Source organism: Barbus barbus, assembly GCF_936440315.1.
Source record: "Barbus barbus genome assembly, chromosome: 12".
NCBI lineage: Eukaryota > Metazoa > Chordata > Actinopteri > Cypriniformes > Cyprinidae > Barbus > Barbus barbus.
Window position 1 is genome coordinate 24,792,965 of NC_136740.1, and position 24,468 is coordinate 24,817,432.

Below are 24,468 nucleotides of genomic sequence, written 5' to 3' on the forward strand. Positions count from 1 at the left end.
CAACCCTTGAAAGTTGAGTATTAACTAGCCAATCAGTTCGGCATGATGATTTCCAGATAGTTCTTGCCATTTTGTGGGCAAGACATACATTAAATCATTAATCAAATTGTTAGCGTGATGTCTGAGGCTACCAAAGCAGACGTCACTCTAGAAGGAGACAGCAAGGTGAAAAACGCAATAATCAGATCCCACTGGTTTCACACCATTCTCCATCCATCTCTGAACATGACTGCTGTTCTTTGTCCAAGCCCTGGCCTAATAAACCGGGAGCAGTGCTACTTAATCTAATCACTATGATCTATTAGGAGAGGTGGCAGTGATACTCCATGTGGAGTCGGGCCATGGAAATTGTGTAGTGGGACCTGCGGCAAGTGCAAGAACTTTCCAGAACTGAGCTAATACCCAGCATCCATCAGTAGTGCATTTTGCACAGGGCAGCTGCAGCAGAGTGGGAGGGGCTAATAAAGATTTAAACAAAATTAGCCCAGTGGCACAAGTCCCCATTGTTCTTTTATCAGAGTGCTCACTCAGGAGCCTCACAAAAGCACTGCACCTTTAACTATTCATCTGCCTAAAAAATGGCATAACCCAAGTGAACAAAATGACTCTTTGCTCTTGAAGGAAAAGAGCTGTTGTCTTTTTTCGCTTTGCAGGAGGCTTATTCGTGCTATGAGAGGTCCTAATTGACACAGTTAGCATGATGTTTTGGCGTTTAAGATGGCATGTCTGGATTCAAAGGCTTTTTCCGCAACACGAAGGTCCATGTATCCTCAGATCAGCGCTGCCTATGTGATTGGTTGTGAAAGGCAAGAGTGAAGTGGGCGGAAAAAATGTGTCATTAAACAACATCAACTTTAAATGCCGCTGTCAATGCAGAGAGAGAGACTCGTGCTGTCGAGCACTTAGCGACCATGGCTGCGCAAGCATCTGTGTGTCCAAATCAAAAAGCAAGTGGGAAAAAGCAGGTTCACGCTTCATTATTGTACAGGAGAACAAGCACTACGTGGCGTGATTGTGTGGGCGGTGATGTGTGTACTTCATACAAAAATCAGATACGCTCACACAAACATACACACAACACAGGTGACTCACCGATGTAAAGCCTCCTGCTGAAGCGCTGCATAAGGAGCAGCACGAAAACATGGAGAGGAATCAGGTTGATGATGAAGACATATCCACCCCACGCAGACACCTGCAACACAAAACATGTCACATTACACACACACACACACAAAAAAAAAAAGGCTAAATACTGAAATATTTTGTTTTATGATACTGTATCCCGATTCTTAGATTAATAATCAGTATTTGTAGGGAAGTAGCTAATACTTCAATATGCTAATTATACATTATTATATTACAGGGATTTGAGTTACAACAAAGACAATGTTGTTCATGGTGTATATTAATCATCATATTAATCATCATTGTGGGGAAGTCGTGGCCTAATGGTTAGAGAGTCGGACTCGTAATCGAAAGGTTGCGAGTTCGAGCCCCCGGCCGGCAGGAATTGTAGGTGGGGGGAGGGAATGTCCAGCGCTCTCTCCACCCTCAATACCACGACTGAGGTGCCCTTGAGCAAGGCACCGAACCCCCAATTGCTCCCCGGGCGCCGCAGCATGGCTGCCCACTGCTCCGGGTGTGTGTTCACGGTGTGTGTGTGTGTGTGTGCGCATTTGTTCACTACTCACTGCTGTGTGTGTGCACTTGGATGGGTTAAACGCAGAGCACCAATTTCGAGTATGGGTCACCATACTTGACAATACGTCACGACTTAAAAAAGACTTAGCATATGACGTCATTCATATTAAGAACATAGTATAATAAAATTAAATGTGGGAGAAAGAAATCCTTGCAAACACTTTCTTTCATTGAATAAAAGAGTAAAATGTATTAAATTAATGACTGACATTACATTATTTTTTGTTAACAGATCAAAAATGTAAAATTGCCAATGTCATTCATTTTAGTCAGTTTTACATCAAGACTAAATGGTCAGTGTATAACTGACTAAAATTAATGAGTGACTGACAATATTAAACAAAACTAAAAAATTAATTAAAATAAAAACTATATTTAACATTCAACTGTTTATCTACTAAACCAACAAATCCAAAATTACTACAAGTTTAGAAAACAGCACTAAACTAATTTTGCACGAGGCAACTAAATATCTGTCATTAGCCACAGGCTAATAAATTGTTAGCTTTCACTCGCCTGTTTATATATATATTTTGACGGCATGTTTTGTCCTATAACTGCTTTAGTTCGCCTACACTACGACACTTTGACAGCATTTGATAGGAAAGACTGATTGTATGAGCTCATTTATGCCATGGAAAGAGCCAGTCTAAATGTAAATAAAGCAGAAATGCAGCAAACAGTACTGTAGGACAGTTGTGGTTACCCTCTCATCTTGACAGCACACTATTCCATTTATATCAACAGATTTGCATAGTTATCCGACACATCGTAAAGCCTGCAGTGTGTAAATAGCCTAAGTCACTGTCGCATGGCTGAGAGCTCTCTCTCTTTCTTTCGCTAACACCCATGCGTGATATAGGAAATATACCACTGTTTTGAATAACCACACACTAAAGATAAAGAAACGCAGTGTGTCATGACCAAGTTATATCATATCGGCCAGGTCTCTGCTGGCTCTCAGCCCTATGACACACTACATTTACCAGAAAACTCCATTCGCACACTCAGCCTTTGGAACATCTGCACGTTTCTAGGTCACTTAGGATGTCCCGTTCAAGAGAACATCTCTCATCTCATGCCCCCGGTAGTGCCTCTGGGCCACATCAGACCGTACTGGACCCCAAGGTCTCAATGGAGCAGATGGCTCAGATTGCACTGGTGTCATTTACACATCTGGAAAGCCAGAGACTATTGGGAGCTGGGCAGGGCTGTAGGCTTCCATTATTAATGAGCGCTGCCTTCCTCCAGGGGAAGAAGCTCAAGTTTCAGAAATGGCTGATATTCATAACCGACTGGCGCATGGCCCCCACCAGGGTGGCATGATGGATGGTGCTGTTTGCTTTTTCATTTATTTTACATACCACATTAATGGGTTGAAAAAAAAAAAAAGCAAGAGACGTGCAACCAGCCCCAGGACACCCAACACTATGGATGGAAATCATAAGAATTTAATGAATCTAGTTCAGCTTACGATTCCACTTAGTGATCACGGATCCTTAACTATATTACGCAACAATATTTCACAGCAATCACACTGTTTTACATCTCATGAACCTTGCTTAAAACAAAGTTCATTAATCAAATGATAAGACCAAGTAATGACTTACGGTTCATTGAGTGAATCAAATGTTAATTCAGAAAGTGTGCAATTGATTCAGTAAGTAAATGGGCCGGTTCAGACAGATGAGTTTGTTTGCAACTCATTTGATCGTCGTTTTGACAGATTCAGCAAAAATCATAATTTCACAACTCACTTAATACCAAATTGGATTACATTGGTCACATTATACATTGATGTTCAAAAGCACATTTTCTTAATACTTTTCTAAAGTTATAAAAGATTGCCATTTCAAACAAATGCCATTCTTTTCAACTTTCTACTCAAAAAGAATCATGAAAAAAGCCATCACAAAAAAAAGTTAGCCGTTTTCAATATTTATAATAAGAGATATTGTTGGACAGTGCAACTGTAAGCAGTTTTTCCGTTAGCTTTCAAATAATATTGAAGTTAGGACAGCTGTGGGGTTGTCCAAAAGTTAAGACAGTTTTTAGGATTTCTTTGTCAAGTTAGGAGGTTTCTGTAACATCCCTCTTCCTATCTGTAGTTAAAATAGGATTACGCACTTAGGAAATGCTGTTCTGTAATAGCTTTTGTCCTAAATGTGGTTCTAGCTGAAATTACCATGGTTACCAAACACATAAGATAAGATTTTAAAGTTAGGATCTTTCTGTAATACGGCCCCTGAGCACCAAATCAGCATATTAGAATGATTTCTGAGGGATCATGTGAAACTAAAGTTTGGAGTAATGGCTGCTGAAAATTCATCTTTGCTAATCAAAGGAAAGTTACATTTTAAAATACACCAACATACAAAACAGTTATTTGAAATTGTAAAACATTACTGTACTTTTGCTCATTAAAGATAGCCTTTGAGCGTAAGAGGCTTACCAAACCCAAACTTTCAAAAAGTAATGTAATTCCCTAAGCAGAGGCAGGAAAAGCTGTCCAGGTTATTTACTATGGTATTACCAAGTACCATTAATAGAAATTAAATGCCATAAACCCCCTGAACATAAAAAACTAAAAGACTCACCATGTAAAAGTACGAGAGGCAGCAGCCAATGGTCCAGAAGACAGAGCCAGTTTTCACTGATTTCACCTGTGTGGAGAGGACACACTTAAGTTAATTCCGCTAATCCCAAACAAAGGGTCCGATACCATCACCTCAAACAAAGCCAAGACGACAAACACTTAGAGATAAGAAAAAGACCAAGGAAATTCAATGTTTCAGTCAAGCTTGACGGCAAAGTCCTTGGTGTGTCAGCTGACAGCAAGCTCCAGAGAGAAGAGATGGGAGAGAAAAAAAAAAAAACAGCGCCAAAAGAGACAAAGTATGCTGCCATTGCATCCGTTCCAGCTGTCTCGTCGTTCAGCTGAAAAAACGTGATGAATGTCTATCGAGGTTAATTCATTATTTCAACAGTGTGGGACAGCGCAACACTGGCTGAAATGGGGTTTTACTCATTTTAGAATAGTTCTCAATAGACATAAAAACTAGTCCTCATGACTCAAGCGCTATATTTCAAGTCCTTTGAAGTGAAACAATAAATGTTATAAACAGGCAAGTTATTCACTGATAATCTTCTCTTCCATTGAGCTGTTAACTTGAGAACCACTAAGAAAGAATTGAACCAGATAACTTGAAATATACAGATTCATGAACAAATGATTCTGACTCAAAAGAATTCAATAGCTAAACTGGATAACTACTTCTCTCATGTCATGATTAACAGTAAATAACAAATGGCTATCAAATGACTTCAGAAGACTTGGTATATGACAAAGTTAAACAGTTGTATTATCCATTTCATATTAAATTCATTCGTTTTGATGAACGAAGATGAATAAACGTACACAAACAAACTGTTATATTTTAATCTCACTCACCCATAGGTAGTAGGTAAACTGCAAAGCAAAAATGGCGATGCCCTCATTGTCAAACGAGCCGGCCACAGAGCGTGATATGTAGCCTGGTACGATGGCGATGAAACACGCCGCCAGCAGGCCGGCACCCTGGTTCCACAGCTCCCGGGTCAACAGGAAGGTGGAAATGGCGGTCAGGCCACTGAAAACCGGGGCCAGAAACACGCATACATCACGTATGTGCACCGTCACATGAAGCAGATTCAGTATGTAGTGGATCAGGCCCGCAGTCACCATCAGACCAGGATACACCTGCAAAAGACGAGATATGGGAGATGCTATTAGTTGCAACTGAATGCAAAATTGATTAACTAGAAGTATGCCTGCAGCAGTTTGAGGAAAAAAAGAACTAATAAAATCAGGATCTGTAAGAAAGGGTGTAAACATTCCTAAATATTTGACTGGCCCCAAGACAGAGATAATGAGAAGTTTAGCCCAAGCACACCCTTAGGAGGCTGGTAATCAATCGTATTAAAGGAATAGTTCACCCAAATATGTCTCTCAAATCACCCTCAGGCTATCCAAGGAGTAGATGCGTTTCTTTTTTTTTGATCTGAATAGATTAGGAGAAATTTAGCATTACATCACCAATGGATCCTCTGCAGTGAATGGGTGCCATCAGAACAAGCTAAGAAGCTGATGAAAACATCACAAGTAATCCACACGACTCCAGTCCATTAATTAACATCTTGTGAAGTGAAAAGCTGCTTGTTTTTCAAACAAATCCATCACTGACACATCCATCAAGATGTTTTTTTAAACTTCAAACTGTTGGTGTTCTGTATCCGTGATATTGCGTTTCCAGTGAAAAAAAGTTGTCTGAACCAGGAGAGAAATATGCACAGATCAAGCAACATTTACAAATCCACAACAGTTTAAACAAATAAGTCGGTGGATTTTGATGTGAGAGGACAACAGGGGACGAGCTTTTTCACTGAAGGAAGTGTTATGGTATTTTGGCGATGGTTTCAAATGAAAATGTCTTAATGATGGATTTGCTTCTTATAAACATGCAGATTTTCACTTTACAATGTTAACAGGTGGACTGGAGTTGTGTGAATTACATTTTACTGCGAAGTTAATCAGTTCTTATTTTATCAACTCTCATTCTAATGGCACCCATTCACTGCAGAGGATCCATTGGTGATCAAGTGATTTAATGCTAAATTTCTCCAAATCTGTTCTGAAGAAACAAACTGATCCACATTTGAGGTTGTGTACATTTACAGCAAATGTATAAACTTTTTTATTCATCTTTATTCCACTCTAAACCTGTATGGCTTGTTTTGAAACAAACATTTTTGGACCCAACTGACTTTCCCTGTATGACCAAAATATCTTTGTGTTCTGCAGAAAGTCATACAAGTTTGGAACAACATTAGGGTGAGTAAAAGACACTTTTCATTTTCGAAGCTGAATTTAGCAGACACACAGCATTGAGAAAGGAATCACCCAGTTCTATACCTCCACATTCCCACCCTCTCTTTCATCCCTCATGCTATGAGCTGAGAACAGACCAGCCTGCTCAGAAGGCCATATAACGACTGCTTGAACCGTACACAACAACAGATGCTGTTCTCTGCCTCCTGCAGCCCCCTACAGCTCCAACACCAGAGCTGTCAGATGCCAAACGCGAGCCAAACTTTCTCCAGCCAGGGAAAGAGCTCATTAGCTTCAGCAGCATTGCACTTCTCAGTGACCGGGAGTGTTAAAGGGGGTGGCCTTATTTAGGGACGAAAGATGCTGTTTTCAAGCAGAAATCATCCGGAGGCTGACTGTCCATAGGCGCATGCACATAAACAGCCTTTGGCATGAATTTAACGGAATTTATTTTTATACAGGAAGTCATAGGTTAACAAGAACCGTTGTCAAAATGCAGACAAAACAGATCTAGCAATTTACAGAGCTGTAACATTACTGGAAAACTTCTGTGTTGATGCTATATGTGAATAAGCTGCAGCATTAACGGTTCGAGGAACAAGGTCAGAGTGCTATGATACGAGAAGTCTGCTGTCAAAGAAATAGAGCTAACCACAGAGTTTGGAAGCAGCTGAAATTATTTCATGCTGTTTGTGATGCAGAGTCACAAGCAACTGTATAAAATGCAAACATTCGGCATGGGAATGCAGCAACAATAACATGGACAATGCATTCAACTACAAATCATTTGTGTAGAAGCAATTCTGGATCAGGAAGTGAAAGAAATTGTCAGGAAACGACAACTGATTTTAAATGATAGACTTGTGGATGGCAGAAAGGGGTATTACAGTTCACTTGTTTTTTTTAATGCATAAGAGTTCTGTCAATTCACATGCATCAATCTTGATTTTAAATGAAGCATGTGTTAGTCAAGAATTGAAAACAAAAAGAAAATATGGTAAAACTACAATAAAGTTCAATTATATTATTATGGTATTTACCATTAACTTCAACTAACAATGAACTGAAAAATACTCCTAAAAGCATTTATTAATCTAAAATTCTAAAAAAATTTAAATAGTTTTAAACAAAAGATATGAAACCATAGAACAAATAAAAAATAAAAAAGACATACATTTTGTTAGAAAATATATGGGTCATAATGAGACCTTATTGCAAAGTGTTACCAGAAAAATAAAAAATAAAATACAAACAAGAAAACATGTCAAAGATAAAAAAAACAACAACCAAAAAAAAAAAAAGAAAAAAAACAGGCAGACTTACCGTCCCTCCCACTATTCTGCCCAGTGGGTACCAGGACCTCTCGTCAAACCAGTTGAGAAACTCATAAAAGCCATTAGTTGTGAGATGATGAGTTGACCTGTAGTTGAACCTGTACACAAAAAAGAACAGAATAGAACACATTGTCACTTCTATTGGGGGGAAAACAGCATTTTATCAACATAGGCCTGTCACAGTGTGTTTGATGGCAAGAAGAGATGCGTGTGTTAAGACCCTTCCTAAATGACAGATTAAATACTCAACTGCCAATCACCACCGGTGCCAAAGCACAAAGCCCACAACAAGAACATCCACTGGGAAGCACTTAAAACGGTTACCAACCAACAGAAATATTGATTTAATGAGATGGAAAAAAGACGTTTCAGTCATTTAATCTTGAAGGACAAGTATTTCCAAGGACAAGAATTGTTGACTCGCTGTGTTCAGTGCACACAGACAGAAAGACACCTGTTCAATCAGTCATGCATACTCGAACAAGGATTTCTGCTGATTTTCCTTTAGGCCAGTTTTCTGCCACAAGATGAATAAATAAAATAAATTGTAGTTGGTTTGAGACACTTCGAACAAATCACTTGCTATTTTTTTTTTTATGTGACCAGTGCTGGCAAAATGAGTCACAATGAGCAAATTTTCAAAAACCTGAAATTCAACAAATCGACATGTCACTTTTTTTGTCTGTAGCTCAAAATTAGCCCGGGCGCATTCTGACTCGTTTTGCCAGCACGGGTCACATATTATACATACATATGTATATTATTGCTACTACACATTTCTTTATCAAAAACACTACTTATTCTTTGGGTGTTTTATAAACACTTTAAAAGTCCAATGCTCAAACGAATACATTTCCTGAAGTCTTTATCAACTTGGAAGCATTAATTTGATGCACACCTGATTACCAAAAACCTCAAACAAAAGCACTATGACATGGCTGCAATTAAACTGTGTAATCCTCTCTAATGCCTTTATCAGCCCAAGTTCAGCAAACTGTGTCCCGCTATCTCCAGAGTACTCATATTCTGGTGTTAGTAAAGAAAAGGTTCAGAATAAGACAACTAGCTTTTTAAAACTCCCCTTAACCACATAGGGATTTTTTTTTTTTTTTTTTTAAATCAACGCACAGCCCTGCTTCGTATTTAAAACTAAACATTCTATTTTTAGCATAGACAAAAACTGACAAATAATGTATTAAACAGGTGGATGAGTAAATATAATTTCTATGGACTGCATTATAAAATTACCAGCCATAAATGTTCAATGAGAGAACATTAAATGGACCATAATCAGGAATACTTTGCACAAATGAAAATTAGGCTCTGAGGAAGAAACAGTCGAAGGCTAGTCAGCCAAAATACCGGAAAAAAAATATTTTGAGAAAACTAACGTGATGTACTGTAGAGATGTGATATAGGACCTCGTGACAGCACCACCTATTAAAACAAACAACGGCTAACCCTCACAGGGCTCAGTTTCATTCACGTAAAATATAGCATCGGCCCGGCCTAGGCTCCATCAAATACTCTCTTATTGAAAGTTTACAGCTCCAGTGGATTCCTGATTGCTGCTATTGTAATGCAAGTAGATTGTGTCCAGTGGGATAGAAAAGCATTACTTCTGGATTTATTGAATCAGATTCTGCATGCATGGCAAGTGTCAGCACACGGCCTGCCATCAGATTAATGTCCTCACTATTTTATAATATACTGTCTCACTGGCAAGAAACGCTCAGCGTTCGCAGGAGAATTTGGCAACCCGACGCTTGAGTAGGAGGAACGGCAGAACTTTGAATCATGTGTATTTAAAGACCCCTTTAAAGCACACAAAGCATCCATCAGTGACCCTGGCTGCTAACTGACACCACAACCTGCTAGCTTCCATTCCCGCCTCGCTGACCTTTCTTCCCTCTCTAGAGAGGCTAAAGATTCGGGAACCTTTACTGGCACGGTCAAACTCTCCATCACGATCTGATATCTGAACCGGGTCCTTGGCATTCACTGAGCACTGCAATGTCCTTTCTGCAAGGAAACATGAACACACCAGCAAAACCCTTGTTGTCAGGTGTTATTGCAGGTTTGAGAAATATTATTGAAAAGGCAATCTTCTGCAGATATTTGTTTCCATTCAAGCAGACAGAAAATGTACTCGAATGCCTATAACCTACACAAATAGCTACCCGGGGATGCTGTTATGAAGATGCCCATCGAGTAAACAGACTTGCATTAAAGAGACTTTGGTTATAAGCTGCTAAAAGTCAAATATTTATTCTATTGATGGCTCTCTCTTCAACTATGGGCATTTTGGCCCTTTTGAAAATAAACTTATATAAATGCATTGCAGAACAGGCAGATCAATAATTAAGTTATGCATTTAAGCTTAAATCGCATTCTGTTGTGGAAATGAAACTGCCGTAAATGGACACTTTAAATGCTTTTGGAATAAAATGTGTCATCTTGTCGAGGCTAATTTCATTGCAAGCATTTTGTGCAATTTAAAATTTTTGTATGATTTATTAAACTGACAGTTTGACTGGACATGATGCACAAAATAGTTTAAGTGTTATTTTACTTGGTTTAATTTGTCTCATGCATACACTTCAAAAGCTTGGGGGTTAAGATTTGATGAGATGAAATATCTTATACTCACCATGGCTACATTTATTTTTAATTGAAAACAATAAAAAAAGCAATAGTATGGAAATATTACTACAATTTAAAATAAAGGATTTTTTTATTTTAAATGTACAATTTCTGCTAAATATTTTTGTGGAAACTGGTAAATTTTTCAGGATGTGGAAATTTCTGCGGGTGATTTACTAACAAAGCGCAAATTAAAGAACACAGGCGCAACATGTAATTTACATATGAACCAATGCAATATACAAAGCGCAGCGCAAATTAGCGTAGTCGCAAAAAGAATAAAGAAATAAAGAAGCCACAGTAGATTGAAAAGAACCGGAGGCCAAAAAAAATTAAGGTTTGCTAGAAGTTTTCATAGACCTGGTATTGTGTGACTCCTAGCTGAGGGATCCAAGTTGTCTTATTTCCTGAAGCAAATTAAAAATAACATGGCTTGGAAAATTATATATATTCGGATAATTCTGGCATTCAAAATAAATACGTGTGGGAAAAAATCCTCTCCCTTCTACCACGCGCTCTCTGCGGTGCCTCCTCCTAGCAACAATAATTGCAGCCCTTTCAAGTGCAAAAAGTTAAATAATGGCGCAAATACCAGTAATCTGACGAGCGCCAATGTTAGTAAATTCCGTTGCGTGATTCATTTGAATACTCTCCTCCCATAACTTTTGCAACTGAAATGGGAAACTCCTACAAATGCATATTCAATAAGGTCAGGTGCAAAAATAACTGTGTCCATGCCTTTTCAGCGCTAATTCTTCACTGCGCGTCTTTAGTAAAACCTGACAGTACAATTCTAACACCAAAAGACGGTTTGCGCTGGCGCAAGCTGTTAGTAAAACTGGCCCTTAATTTCTTCCAAAAAATAAATAACTTACTGACCCCAAACTTTTGAAAGGTAATGTACACAAGTCTAACATATAATTTCAGGCATGCTATTCAATGGCACGGTTGTCTTCTCGGCAAAAAAGTACAGTGTGGGACAGCCACAAATGAATACATTTTAATTAATATAAATGTATTTAGATGATCATAATGTAATGCATGCAATAATACAAGGATAAAACAAAAGCCACTGAAATGCAGAAAAACTATGAATAAAGGCATAGAGAAAATGTTTATAACCATAGTTTCTGACCTTCATAACAAAAAGAACAAAGTTGAAATCTGTTAGGTTTTAATAAAAATCAACCCCTGGGACATAAGTTGAAGAAACACCCTAGCGCGTCCGTGACCGCATACTCTTCTCCAACAATCAGTAATCGCTAGGAAACACAAATCACAGGGAAGTCACCTGGAAATGACCCGGGGCGACACTGAGCCATGCCATTTTAAGGTGGGGTAATCTCAGCAGACAATGTGTAAGACTATCAGATTTTGTGGCAGTATTATCAGCTGGATACATAGAGATGTCTTTATGAGTGCAGTGAACTGGATTTCTTTATTCTACAGTTCAACCAACGTGACACGTGTTCTGTTCAACGTTCTCGCCGACTCTGAACTCCGCACTTCATAAAACTCAATTTCACACTGCGTGGACATACACGCAGAGCTTTGAAAAGGTCCCATTCAATGGCATGGGGCACCCTAACATTTATTAACAGCCACTGCTGAGGGTATGGGAGAAATTGCTGCTTAAAGCATGGCTAGTAATGCTTGACAAAGGTTGCTTAAACCATATAATTTCTTGTAGACAGAGTGGCTAAAATCCAGAGTTGAGAAAATGCGCTAAGGCACTTGGAGAAAGTTGAACAAATTTAAGCAATTAAAAGGCATCAGGAGTAGTTCAGAGTTCATTAAAGACTGCAGTAAAGGCAGGGTGAGGTTAATATCTTGTTGGGTAAATATAACCAAAATGGAATACCTATAGGCAAGAATGAACAGAGGAATATACTAATTGCCTGTACAGCCTGAAAGAGCTCAACCTTATAACAAAGGAGTGTTCACACTGATGCTGATACTGTGGGAGGTTGACAGGGCATTTTTACTTCACTGAAGAATCCAAAGCAAGCAACAAATTGAGTGAGCTTCACAGACTCCAACAGTGAACTTCAAACCTTCAACTATTATTGAAAAGGAATGACTTCCAGTCACATCGTCATAGCAAATCGCTCTCCACGCAAGTGCCCATTAAGACCTGGTATAAGGCATTACAGGACAAAAAGGAAGAGAAACATTAAATCTGAAATGTTGCACCACGACTAAGAGTATCATAATGAGACTGAGGACTGCCTGGACCCAAGGATTGGTTTCTTGTAAGTCCAATTACGTCTCTCCATCACACCATGTGCATATCAGAGGGCAAGTCAGACTTTTCAGACTTCGAGATTTCATGCAGGATATCAGCAACATTTCCCTAAGATTGAGGATGTGGAAAATGATTATTATAATTTACCCCGAGTCGTCAGGCTGGGTAGCTTGTCATATTAAATTTGATGCCTGACATTACACCTGTATCACCTTCATCAATTTAATCAGGATGCAGGCATGGAGTTTGGAGTCTGGGGCAGATAGGAGTCTGAGGTTGATGAAAACGGAAAGAGTTGCAAATATGGAAGATGACAAACTCAGAGGAAAGACTGTTAAGCAATTCTAATCATAATTTAATTTACACCAAATAAACCAGTACAATGAATTACAGGCTAAAGCACAGAAAATCTCTCATTGCTCTTGACTAAATCACTTTTGTAACTTTAGTAGGAAGAAATACATAATTTACATATTTAGTTTTTGAACAATTTATATAAATGTAGCATTTTTTTCTTGTAGTTTGTCCTATTGCTTGTAATTAGTTTCTTATTTCATCACTGACTTTCTCATCTTCAGTACGCTTGAGTTTCTCTCTTTTTTCAAGTTTTTGTGATATTGACATTGGTGTCACTGAAATTCCCATTAATTTTGTTCCAACAAATATTTTGTTCAACTGAACACAGATTTAATAACACAATGTGTGGTCAACTACATGCATAGAAATTAGGACAGAAGTGTAGAAATCCTTTAGCATCCACTTTTTTCTACATTTTGTTGTTTACCACCTACTAATGGTGTTTGAATGCAAGCAATATGTTTCAGGTGAATGAAGAAAACCAGTTCAGGTGAATCTGAAACTAGTCTATTACACAGAACTCCATTAGTCAACGAGACGTTCAGACAAACCACAGACAAGTGGATTTTTAAAATACTGTTTTGCACATCCCTACTTTCTAGACAAAAATAGAAGTAGCCTCAGAGGTAAACAGTCTGAGGATATTTCTTCACTAACCTTTTTTCTCTTCAAAAAAACAATTACTGTGATCTAACGAGGCAGTCTTCCACCCTTCAAAGAATTAAAGAGGCTTTTATGCTTAATGTGCTCTAAAGGTGGCCGAAGGGCCAACGTATTTGGCCTCAATCAGTACAGCCCAAACAACACATCTCGAGCTCATTAACATCAGATTCTGGTTCAATCGCACCACAAGCTTGTCACGGCCCATACCAGCACTTACAAAAGAAAACCACAGAGAAGAATACAAACTTCAGCTCAAAACACAAAACAAAGGCTATACCATCAACAAGAAAATGCCAACAAAATCATGTCAGCAGCACCCAGTGGAGAAAGTACACTACTTTGGTACAGCACTTCAACCCTTATACAGCCCGTGTAAGACAGTAGCAAAGACCAAACCTCAACAACATGGGTGCTCTGTCAATCCATGGCAAAAAAAGTGAAGACTGCAAGTTCAGGCCAGGTTGGAGGTTTGATAGAGTGATGGGGCTTCAGCTAAGTTTGCTCTTTTTACCTGCTCCATTAAAAATGGGTCTAAGCAAGACTGCTTCAGGCACAGCAACTCAGCAGAAAGAGGTCTGATGGCTGAATAATATATGGAAAAGAGTTATGGTTTATAAAATGAGATGTGCTGTCTCTGTGTGCATTAAATAAGCCAGGGAGTTAAAGTGAGTGCTGGCGCTTTGCAGAATACTCAACCCTGTAAAAAACAAGGATGAGAATCCAAATGTCTTTAATTTTGGTAGAAGCGGACTGTAAATTCTCTTCCATTTCAAAAAGAGATTTTTTGCACCAACATTCAATTCTGGCCAATTCAACAAGCTGGTAATTATCTCATTATACAAATGTAAATACTCTATTATTTTGTCAAAATGAAGTCAACTGCTGTAAATACAAGTGAATAATACCGTACAGATTGGATTTCCGTTTTGAGATTTGCTAAAAATGACACTGAACATTAGTGTTTTTATAGATTAAGTGACTGTTAAACAATGACAAGTAATATAAATAGAAGAAAGGAGCATGCACAATTAAGCGTGGTATAGACAGATGCCGGCGAATGAACATTTCTATGGGTTTAATAAGCACCATGGTATCAATATACTGCATATACCTAGTTTCCTAGGAATGTGGTTGTGGGCCAAAAAACCTGGCTCTGCTGCACCAAACCTCTTTAACTGCTGGTCTCAAACCAAGAACTAAGGGGTCAAAACAACTCATTTTGGCTTGATTTGATGCAATAAGACTAGATCGCTCGCCTTACAATCAATGAAGCGGTTTACACTTGAAGTTGGCGGATACTGCATTTCTATTTTGGTCACGCTGCACAGCTCCGCTCACTCCAGCCACTTTATTTCCCTGTCCAGCTGAAATATAATTATTTACAAATATCATTTGCGTAAATTGATTATGCATTTAATTTGTTATGAATATAAATAACCTCTGACCTTTACAAAACACAATACATCACATTTGCTAGAGATGTTAAATCAACCCGATTTAATTATTTGGACTTGCTAGTGTTATGAAATGTTAGTGAAAATGAGACCATGTTAGTAATAATGATTGGCGTATTAGGCAGCCAATACGAATTCATGGTAAAACTTAACACTTTAGGTTCCATTCGATAACTACATTAACTACCACCATTTATTCATATTAATTATAAAATTTACTAATATATTCAAATCAAAATTTGCAACTGTTAGTATTGTTTAACGGACCCAAGCTAACAAACTGAAAATAAACAGTCAGCTTCTGTTATCAAAGAGTGAAATTGTAATAATTGTTTTGCTCATATTTATTGAGACCTTACTGTAATGTATTACCAAATTAATCTGCAAGTAAAAGCGCATGAGGTGGTTTGAATAAATCAAATGATAATGTAGACTTTGAAATTTAGCAATTCAAGTACATCCATCCATGGATCCGCTACAGACCCGAACTCTGTGAAAGAAAAACAAAACCGATAAAAAGATTTGATAACCGAACTGGTTGGATCAACAGATCAGTCAGCTGTAAGTGATAGGGCGACTGTTCTTTTTAAAGAAGAAATTGGGCTTCAGAAACTCATGAAACGCCTGACTAGATTTAAGAATCCTGATTCAAGCGTCAAGCACGTCTGGTCAAAGCAATCAGTCTTAATGATTTAAGCATCGATCAAGCCTGATACTGAAAAACCTTTAATCTTTTTAATCGCTGATGGGAGGAGGAAAACTAACAGCAAATGCCAAATTCACATCTCACTTCCTTTGCATTCATTTCCTGGAGATTTAATCCAACATAAAAGAACCGATTAACCTTGAACGATACGGAAGGTTTTCCGGATGAGGACAAGGAGTTCGTCCCGCCTGACACAAGCACATCAAAGCAACGCTCTTGGAATAACTTTGAGGGCCCGTAATTGGCAACGGTAGAAGCTCGTGTTGTGAATGCAAAGCAGCTCAGCTAAGTGAGCACATCCTAATTAAACCCATTCCGTTTCGGCATACACAGACGCCAGCGACGCATTGTGTATCACACACAGAGCAAATAACTTTACCCAAGTGGGCCGAAAAACCACAGCGATTAATATTTAGCATATCACTGTGTGATGACAGATTAGAAAACCTAATTTTTGCAATAATTTTGGTAATCAGTTTTACTTTGAATCTTTCATTTAATTAACCAGAAACGGAGACTGCTATGTTTTTCCTAGGGGTGTAAGAAAATATATACATGTGAGTATCGTGATATTTTGTTTGGAGATACTGTATCGATTCTCCAAAACGGAATACCGATATTAAAAAAAAAATTAAAATCATACAAGATTCATGGCAGTTGTTTCGTTTTGAGTTCATATCCCGACCGCTAGTCTTCATCTCTGAACTGAAACAGGTGACAGGAAATACTAGCATCAGGGCACTCCACTAATGTTAGCGTTAATATAGTTCGCTACCAGTAATGGAGGATGAAAGAATCGTTCCAGTTCTCATTTCGGTGTACAAAGCTGAAGTGTGGCACCATTTGGGCTTTTGTGATAATGTCCGACCCGGGACCGCGGCGCTAGCGCAACCTCGGTTTTGCCGCTTGCCACGTCCCGTGTTGAAGAGCCTTTGCGCGGCGGGCGGTAGAGTCGCTGTGCAGCTGCAGCTTTCTGTAATTCAGGGGCGTTTTGTGCAGTTGGGACAGTGCTCGCGTCGCGGTCTCTGCGATTCCACGCGGAACATAAATACAAACTGAAAAACCGGTGACATCCAAGTTGAAAAGTTCTGAGAATGTTTAACATCTGTATTTATTTGATTGTTTTACTATCGTTTTGTTTTCTTTAGGAATCCCGCAAGCACTTTATTTCAGTGATATTAAGCAGATGTAATTTTTTGTTTATGACATTGCATGTCACAATTGTAAACTTAAACTGAAACTTTAAAGTAGAGTCTATAAATATATTTTTATCTTTTTATAAAATATATTTTATACATACATTTAACTAAAGAATCATGCAAGCACTTGAATATTCCCCCCTTTACTCGTACTGCACAAAAAGTGGTTCAATAATGTTGAATGTTATAGGGACTGATTATTGCAAATGCAGATCCCAGTGTGTTCTGGTTAAACTATTTTTATTTTTTTTGCTAAGGTTTGCATATGGTGGTGTGTTCTTAATGACAGCTTTCCAAAAAAAAAAAAATATATATATATATATATCCTATTCCTAAAATAAGAAAATAACCCAATATGTTGTATCACAACCCCTGTATCGTGATACGCATCGTATCGCCAGATTCTTGCCAATACACAGCCCTAGTTTTTCCTAAACTAGATTTCTTTGTATCAGTCCTCTGAAAATTGCTAATGATCCCCTATCTATGTTTAATTGTCACCGATAATTACTTGGCGCAGATGAACTAGGTCTTCTTATGTCAATGAACAAAGAGTTAAATTCACAATGGCTTACAAAAGAAGAGTTTATTTAAAAATGACAATCTTTCATCATTTACTTATTCTCATGTTGTTCTGACCTACTTTCTTCTGATATGATATGTCTGTGTATAAAAAAAGACTGCAATTTAATGGTTGAACTCAAAATGAAAAGGAATGAATCATTCAGATTTGTGAACTGATTCTTTGGAAGGAAAAGACTCAAAAAGAACAATGAATTCGTAAATGAAAACTTAGCCTAAATTTCAGTCTGTTTCATACACAAAGCAATCATCCTCCTGAAATATAGTAAAATATAGAAATATAGTTGTTTTATCCTCCCAAACCTGAAAACGACAACATTATTGGAAGGAGACCTTAAAAAAAAAATATATATATTATATATATATATATATATATATTTCATTTCATAACCAACCGCCCTTGCACCCCTTGTTTGAGCATTATAAATCTAGGAGTTTGTACAGCTGTGAACTATCATAAGATATCAATGGGCGGGGGGAACATTACATTGCAAGCAAACTTATGGACCACATGCGGTTTTCAATAAGCAGGAGAAGTTAAGGTGAAAGACTCCTACAGTATGAAACAAAACAAAAAAACGACCTGCCCTCGTAATCATGTTTTTACAGCCAATTGGACCGTTAACTGCTCCACTTTGACCTCAAACAGAGATGACACTGCATGAATGAAACTTGAGTGGGAGAAGGCTACAGACACAACTAGCCAAGCTACAGGAACAAATAACAAACTAAAACTTTACTTCCATTTCAGTGTGGGCGATATACCAGATTTAAGTATAAAGCAGGGCATAACAACAAAGATTTTGTTCCTGCATGCCAAGTAGTTCAGATTGATATTTGGTCTGCCAAAATTGTCACCAGCTCCAACAGAAACATTATTTTCTGCATCATATGTTTGTAAGTCAGAATGATGATTTGCATTTTATTAAACATTAAATTATTTATAAAAAACGAAATTTACTAATTATTTATTAGCAGTGGTGGACCCATAATCGCAAATAGCCTATATATATGCATGACATCACACAATGTAAATATAGTAAAAACATAATTGCTGAAATTAAATGTACATTTAAAAAAAAACTAAAATGGATTATGAAAAATGTAAACTTTATAAAAAACTTAAAAATAAATATATTTATCCTTTAGATGGCAACTTTTTGCTATCGGTTTTTCAAAAATAAAGCAGCAAGTCTTCACGCACTAGGAATCATTTTTTAAAGTAATGACAACAAAACTAATTTTGCAAATAATGCTTTTACTGCTTCCTTATAATTTATTAGACAGAACTGTTTAACAGAGACCGTAAGCTAATGAAGATGAAGATCAGGAGCTTTCTGTTCTCAGCACTGTCAAAATAAAAGTCCCGCTTCCAACACAAAGCTGATGCCAATATTTAAAGAATGCCAAATATCGGCTGATATATTGATCTGGCATTATTTGTTGGGCTTTAAGCAATAATAGGTAGAAATTTAAATTTTGTATTTTTTGGATTAAAATAATATGCAAAGAGAGAATTATAAATTATAATTAAACTTATAAATAATGTAATTATTATATTTTCTCATTAATATTCTATAACAATTAAAATAACATTAACATTTCCTACACAGACAACATGAAGACTTTAAAAAAGCAAATGAGATGGTCAACTTCCACAGCCTGACAACTCTGATCCAGGCTGCTAAACGCTGAAACGCTCAAGACGAGGTCAGCTGAACAGGAAGTAATAATATTAATAAACTGGCTATTAGAGACAAATATGAAGAGCTCATGAACCTAGATCGAGTTGCAGTGGCATCGTCGATGCCAACTAGACAGATAAACAGCAATACAATAACTGATGACATTTTAAACCATCCTAATTATCACGGCACTTCCCTCTATTCTCTAACAATGCCTTGAACAGGTTATGCCAAGCACAGTAAAAAATGATGACCGGTGCTTGGTCTCCTCTACTCCTTTTAGAGACTAATTAATACGACGACTTATATTCAAGGCCAGCCAGAGGCAACAAGGGCCCTGTGGTCCCTGAAACATTATAATTCTCCTCATATGCTCCAATAAAAGTAGAATCTCATTCAGATATACAAGAGAGCAGCTCAACTCCACAGGCGGCTCAGAGATAAGCGGCACTCAAATGCTTCTTCAGATCAGAATGCCCGTCACAGACAATGCAGCCCCGGTCAGGGAGATACAGGATGAAAGCTCAATTAACACAAGGGTGGATGGATAATGCCATATGGATAGAGAGAGCGGAGACGGAGATAAGACGGGATTCAAAGAAAATGGGGGAAAAGCAAAAGCTTTGCATTGTGCAACAGAAAAAAAAAGAGCTGCAAACAGAACATAGGGGTTAGACGTGGGCAAAATGATATCAAACTTATTACACGGTATGATTCATTTAATATCACAAGGGATGGGAAAAAAAAAAAAACGACTTCACAGTGTGGCAATATTTTACCTGACAATACTGCAATATTCTCTCATTCATATTAAGTCAACAGACAATATTTTATTTCTAATCAGCTGAAATATATATTTATAAATATTAAATATAGCTCAGCTCATTAGGCAGATAAGACAAATTGAGAAATTATAAACTTTATAACTAATAATTATATATAGTGATTTAATTAGCCACATCCAAAGCTGTCAAATAACCTGTAAATATATGTCTGTGGCACCATAATCACATTCATTTTCTTTCTGACTCATTCATGTCTTCCTATGTATTTTCACTTTATTCACATGTAACAAAAGTCGGCGAGTAATGTAAATGGTTCCTGCCCACTGACAGAAGCAACAGTACGCCTTCCCCGATATATATAGCATATTAAAAAAAAACTACCGGTTGACATTTTGACTTTCATTCCAGCCCTAATAGCAGGCTTTGTTATTTGCCTTAAGAGGTTGATAGAAGTGCACAAGCCAAAGCAAGAGAGAGAGAAACAATAGATAGAATACACTAGAGTAGAAGAGCAGAAGAGGAAACACAGCACTCCAGCATTCAAAAGTGAGAAAGGACAGAGCAAGCTCGGGGCAGTGTGCTGGATCTAAATGAGACACCCAGAGAACCAAAGTGTGTGTGTTGCACTGAAATTATCTGGACATGAAACAATTACTCATTTGAACTCAAATCAATGAAGCTCAAGTTTGACCAAAGCATTTTAAAGTAAGGTGCTCTCAGAGCTACTGCAGTTTCCAAACACTTACGATGCTCGGTCAGGCTCCAACCCATTTTAAACGGCGTTATTTACAGGTACAGGGTTAATAAACCTCCCTTCAGCATTTGAAACCAGCATTCAGACAAAACTCCATCACCTGGTGCAACTGCAGGTAACATTACATTTCAAAAGCCTGTAGGTGTTTATTTCAGCATGTTACAAGTTTTCTAAGGTTGAAGTCCTACAATATATTATCAAAATATTTTGCATGCTGAATGACCAGTGAATTTCAGCAGGCTCAGATCCAAGACCGAGCCCAGGAAACCAATAACCCAGAGGGACCTGCATCCCAACCTCTAGAAAGGGACTTGAGCACTCACACTCAGTTAAAAGCTTCTCAACATTCATATGACTAAAAGAGCTGGAAAATCAATCTGAGCCAATGCACGCCTGCCAGCCAAAAAGAAAAACTCCTCCTGCGTAGATTACTGAAAGAGAGCACAATAGCTTGAGAGGTGTCAATGCCACACTTGAGAGGACAGTCGCATGTGTGCAGGCAAACAAAAGGTAAACACTATGAATCACAAGAATACAGTCTCTTATGCACAGCAAAATAAACAGCATGAACAAACGCAGATTTAATTCTTAAAAATACAATCAATGGGTTACATTAGAGACCGCTTGAATGCACTCCAACTGCACAAAAAGATGACACAAGCTTAAAAATACACAGCATAGACAAATTGATATTAACACATCGGACATTGTTTGGCCAAACAGATTTCTCACATTTATGCAATTGGTTCAACCAATTCTACTGTTATGTTGCTCAAACAAGCAGGGACAGGAGAATTAATTTTAATGTTTAAAGAAAGCACACAAAACACTTCAGCATTAACAGATGCCAACAGACGTGCCCAAGTGTGCAATAGCATCACAAAGTAGCATCATGCTAAATAAATGATCATGCCATTTCAAGGTTTGCTGTGTGTTTTATGAATGCTCTGAATGGAAATGGGCTAATGACACAAGCACGGTTGGCTGAGCCATTATATGTAAATGGTTTAAAAAAACCATCCCAATAAAATTCAGAAAGCCCATTAGCAAACAGAAATGCCCCGTTTGCTAATTAAATCTACTCATGCAAGTGGTGCAGTCCATTTATGTCTCCATTCCATAGAGCCAATGAGAGCGCATTCTTGAACACGCATATCAATGGCCATGTGCAGATTTAAGGGGTGTTCACACATATAGATATTAAATGGCTGGAGGTTGTCAAGTCTCTGTGCTGTTGTTTGCTAGTAGGCGTTCCTACTGGACTGCAGAAACTACTTCCTACACAAACAAGCTGTCTGGCCAACACAAAGCAACCAAATACAGTTTATTTTGTGTTGTTTTGTTCAGGGACCACAATAATAGACCACACAGAGGAATTTCAGTTCTGCTTATGGAGGCCTAGTTACTAGGTGCCCCAAACCAATTTCTGAATATCTTTCAAACATCTCAAAGACACAAATGTTGCAAACTTTGGCCAATACAGTGATTATGTCAAGCTAAAAAAAGAGCTTGTTGCATCAGCCAGGTATGCTGAAAACATGTTTCATTCAAGACAGGCAAGAAAAAAAAAAAAAAAGCAACAACCCTGTGTGCCCTAACTCCAGAAAGTTGCATCAATTCAGTCAATCAGATCAGAGTTTGCTAGATCAAGAAAACACGGCGACACTAAGGATATGAATACCAACAAACACAAATCTGCGTAATATTGAAATGTAATACTGTATACATATTGTGATACAAAATCCACAAAAAGTGCCAAGTCTATGACTAGATTTCACAATAGTGGAACTCGTAATAAAGATAAAAAATAAATATGCACTATTTTAGATCACTGCCCAAATAAACCACCAAAATCATACCAGCATTTTTTTGTATTTCTTAAAACAAATCGCACATTAGAGTTTGTGTGTTCCATGATGCATCAATTTATTTTTTACAGAAGTTTTCATTTAGCTGAAAACCAAAACCTATATTTGTATTTAAACATATGCGTAATTAAAAAAATAAAATAAACAATTGGTAGTAAAGTTCTTCAGCGATGAGCCACCTCTCAATATTTCAGCTGAAAAATAAAGCAGCACTCAGTAAACAGTCAGTGATTCAGGCCCTTGAGGACTATTAAACTGTAACTGACAACTTTTTTGTGCTGTTTCAGACAAATATTTTCAGGTACTTCACTTGTAATGGCCAAACTTTACCTTTGTCCACGCTTAACCTAACCCCATGACTGGCAGACAAAACTATACTCTAGCATGTTCACCTGCTTTGCATGAAGATGTTCTTCTGTTGAATATCATTAGTTTTAGCCTAGTAAGCAGGTTCAGAGTTTGATAACAGATAACAGTCTTTGATCCTCCGTTCAGACTAATGAATGCAGAGCACCATGACCCTCAACATAAGCAGTAATGATGGTAAATCTGAAAATTGGGATCATACTGTGAAAGGAGGATGGTCCTGCTGTTATTTTCTCCATATGCTAGACGTGGCAGTACTGCTAAAATGCAATATAACACACGCCTGATTATACAATTATTGCATTTAAAGAATCGGTCATGGTGAGAAGCGTGACCATAAAGTTTCCAATAATGATAAAATCAGAAGTTGACCTAAATTCACAAAGCCTCATATACCACCTTGAGACTTTATATAACAGACTTTCATAAACTGGTACTTCTTCACTGCTCTTAAAAGAGGGCATGAGGAAATAATTGACAGTAAGCTATACGTTAAAGAAAAGGGAAGTGAACGCTTTTGAGTCTCAACTGGATGTAATTGCTGCACAAGGGGTTTAATTCAAACCTATTATTCATGAATGGATTAAACATTTTAGTGCTAAAAACACAGCATTAGTTCTAAAGCAGAAGTTAAGAGCTTGTATTTGACAGCTCTGCGGATCAAGAGAACTACACTCATCTGTAAATCTGACATTGATATGAAACATAGGGATATTTTATGAATACGCAACATATGCAAACATTAAGAGTCATTTTAACACTCAAATCTTAACTAATACTGTTACTAAAACTTAATTACCAGTGACCCATACCACTCATTGTTACGGGTAAGCTTATAGTCACTATTGATTAACAATAGGTAACAGTAACAGTGATCCATATTAAATGTATGTGACCAAACAGTGAAAATATATTTGTTCAGTTTAAGTAAATATCATTTGCTAGATACCAGTACTTAATCCTTTGTTTCTATTCATTATCCAAACAGTAGCTGCTAGTTAGTGCAAATTTGTCAGTGTATACTGTGGTAATGTGTGGTTCAGATAAACTACTAACTTCTAAATAGTACCCATTACAGTTTTAGCATTTACCAATCATAAGAACATGTACTTGGTAACTAGTTCCTGTTTTCCCAGTACTAACTGGCTAGACAATAGTACTATTGTGCATTACAATTAATAGTTAACTATTATGACAGTGACTATTTGTCGAACTAGTATGCTCTAGTATGTAATAAATAATTGAAAATATACTACTAG

At 37.6% G+C, this 24,468-nt stretch overlaps 1 protein-coding gene across 2 annotated transcripts in view; it reads right to left on the reverse strand.

Annotated features, from left to right (window-relative positions):
- LOC306878243 (dolichyl-diphosphooligosaccharide--protein glycosyltransferase subunit STT3B) overlaps positions 1-24,468 on the reverse strand; it is a 47,483-nt gene that overhangs the window by 21,917 nt on the left and 1,098 nt on the right. For both annotated transcript variants that reach the window (XM_079430463.1, XM_079430464.1), the window contains exons 2-5: positions 7,892-8,000; positions 5,153-5,440; positions 4,299-4,364; positions 1,093-1,192 (exon numbers count right to left, since the gene is read on the reverse strand). In XM_079430463.1, the coding sequence (XP_079286589.1) occupies positions 1,093-1,192; positions 4,299-4,364; positions 5,153-5,440; positions 7,892-8,000 (563 nt within the window). The remainder of the gene's footprint in view (positions 1-1,092; positions 1,193-4,298; positions 4,365-5,152; positions 5,441-7,891; positions 8,001-24,468) is intronic.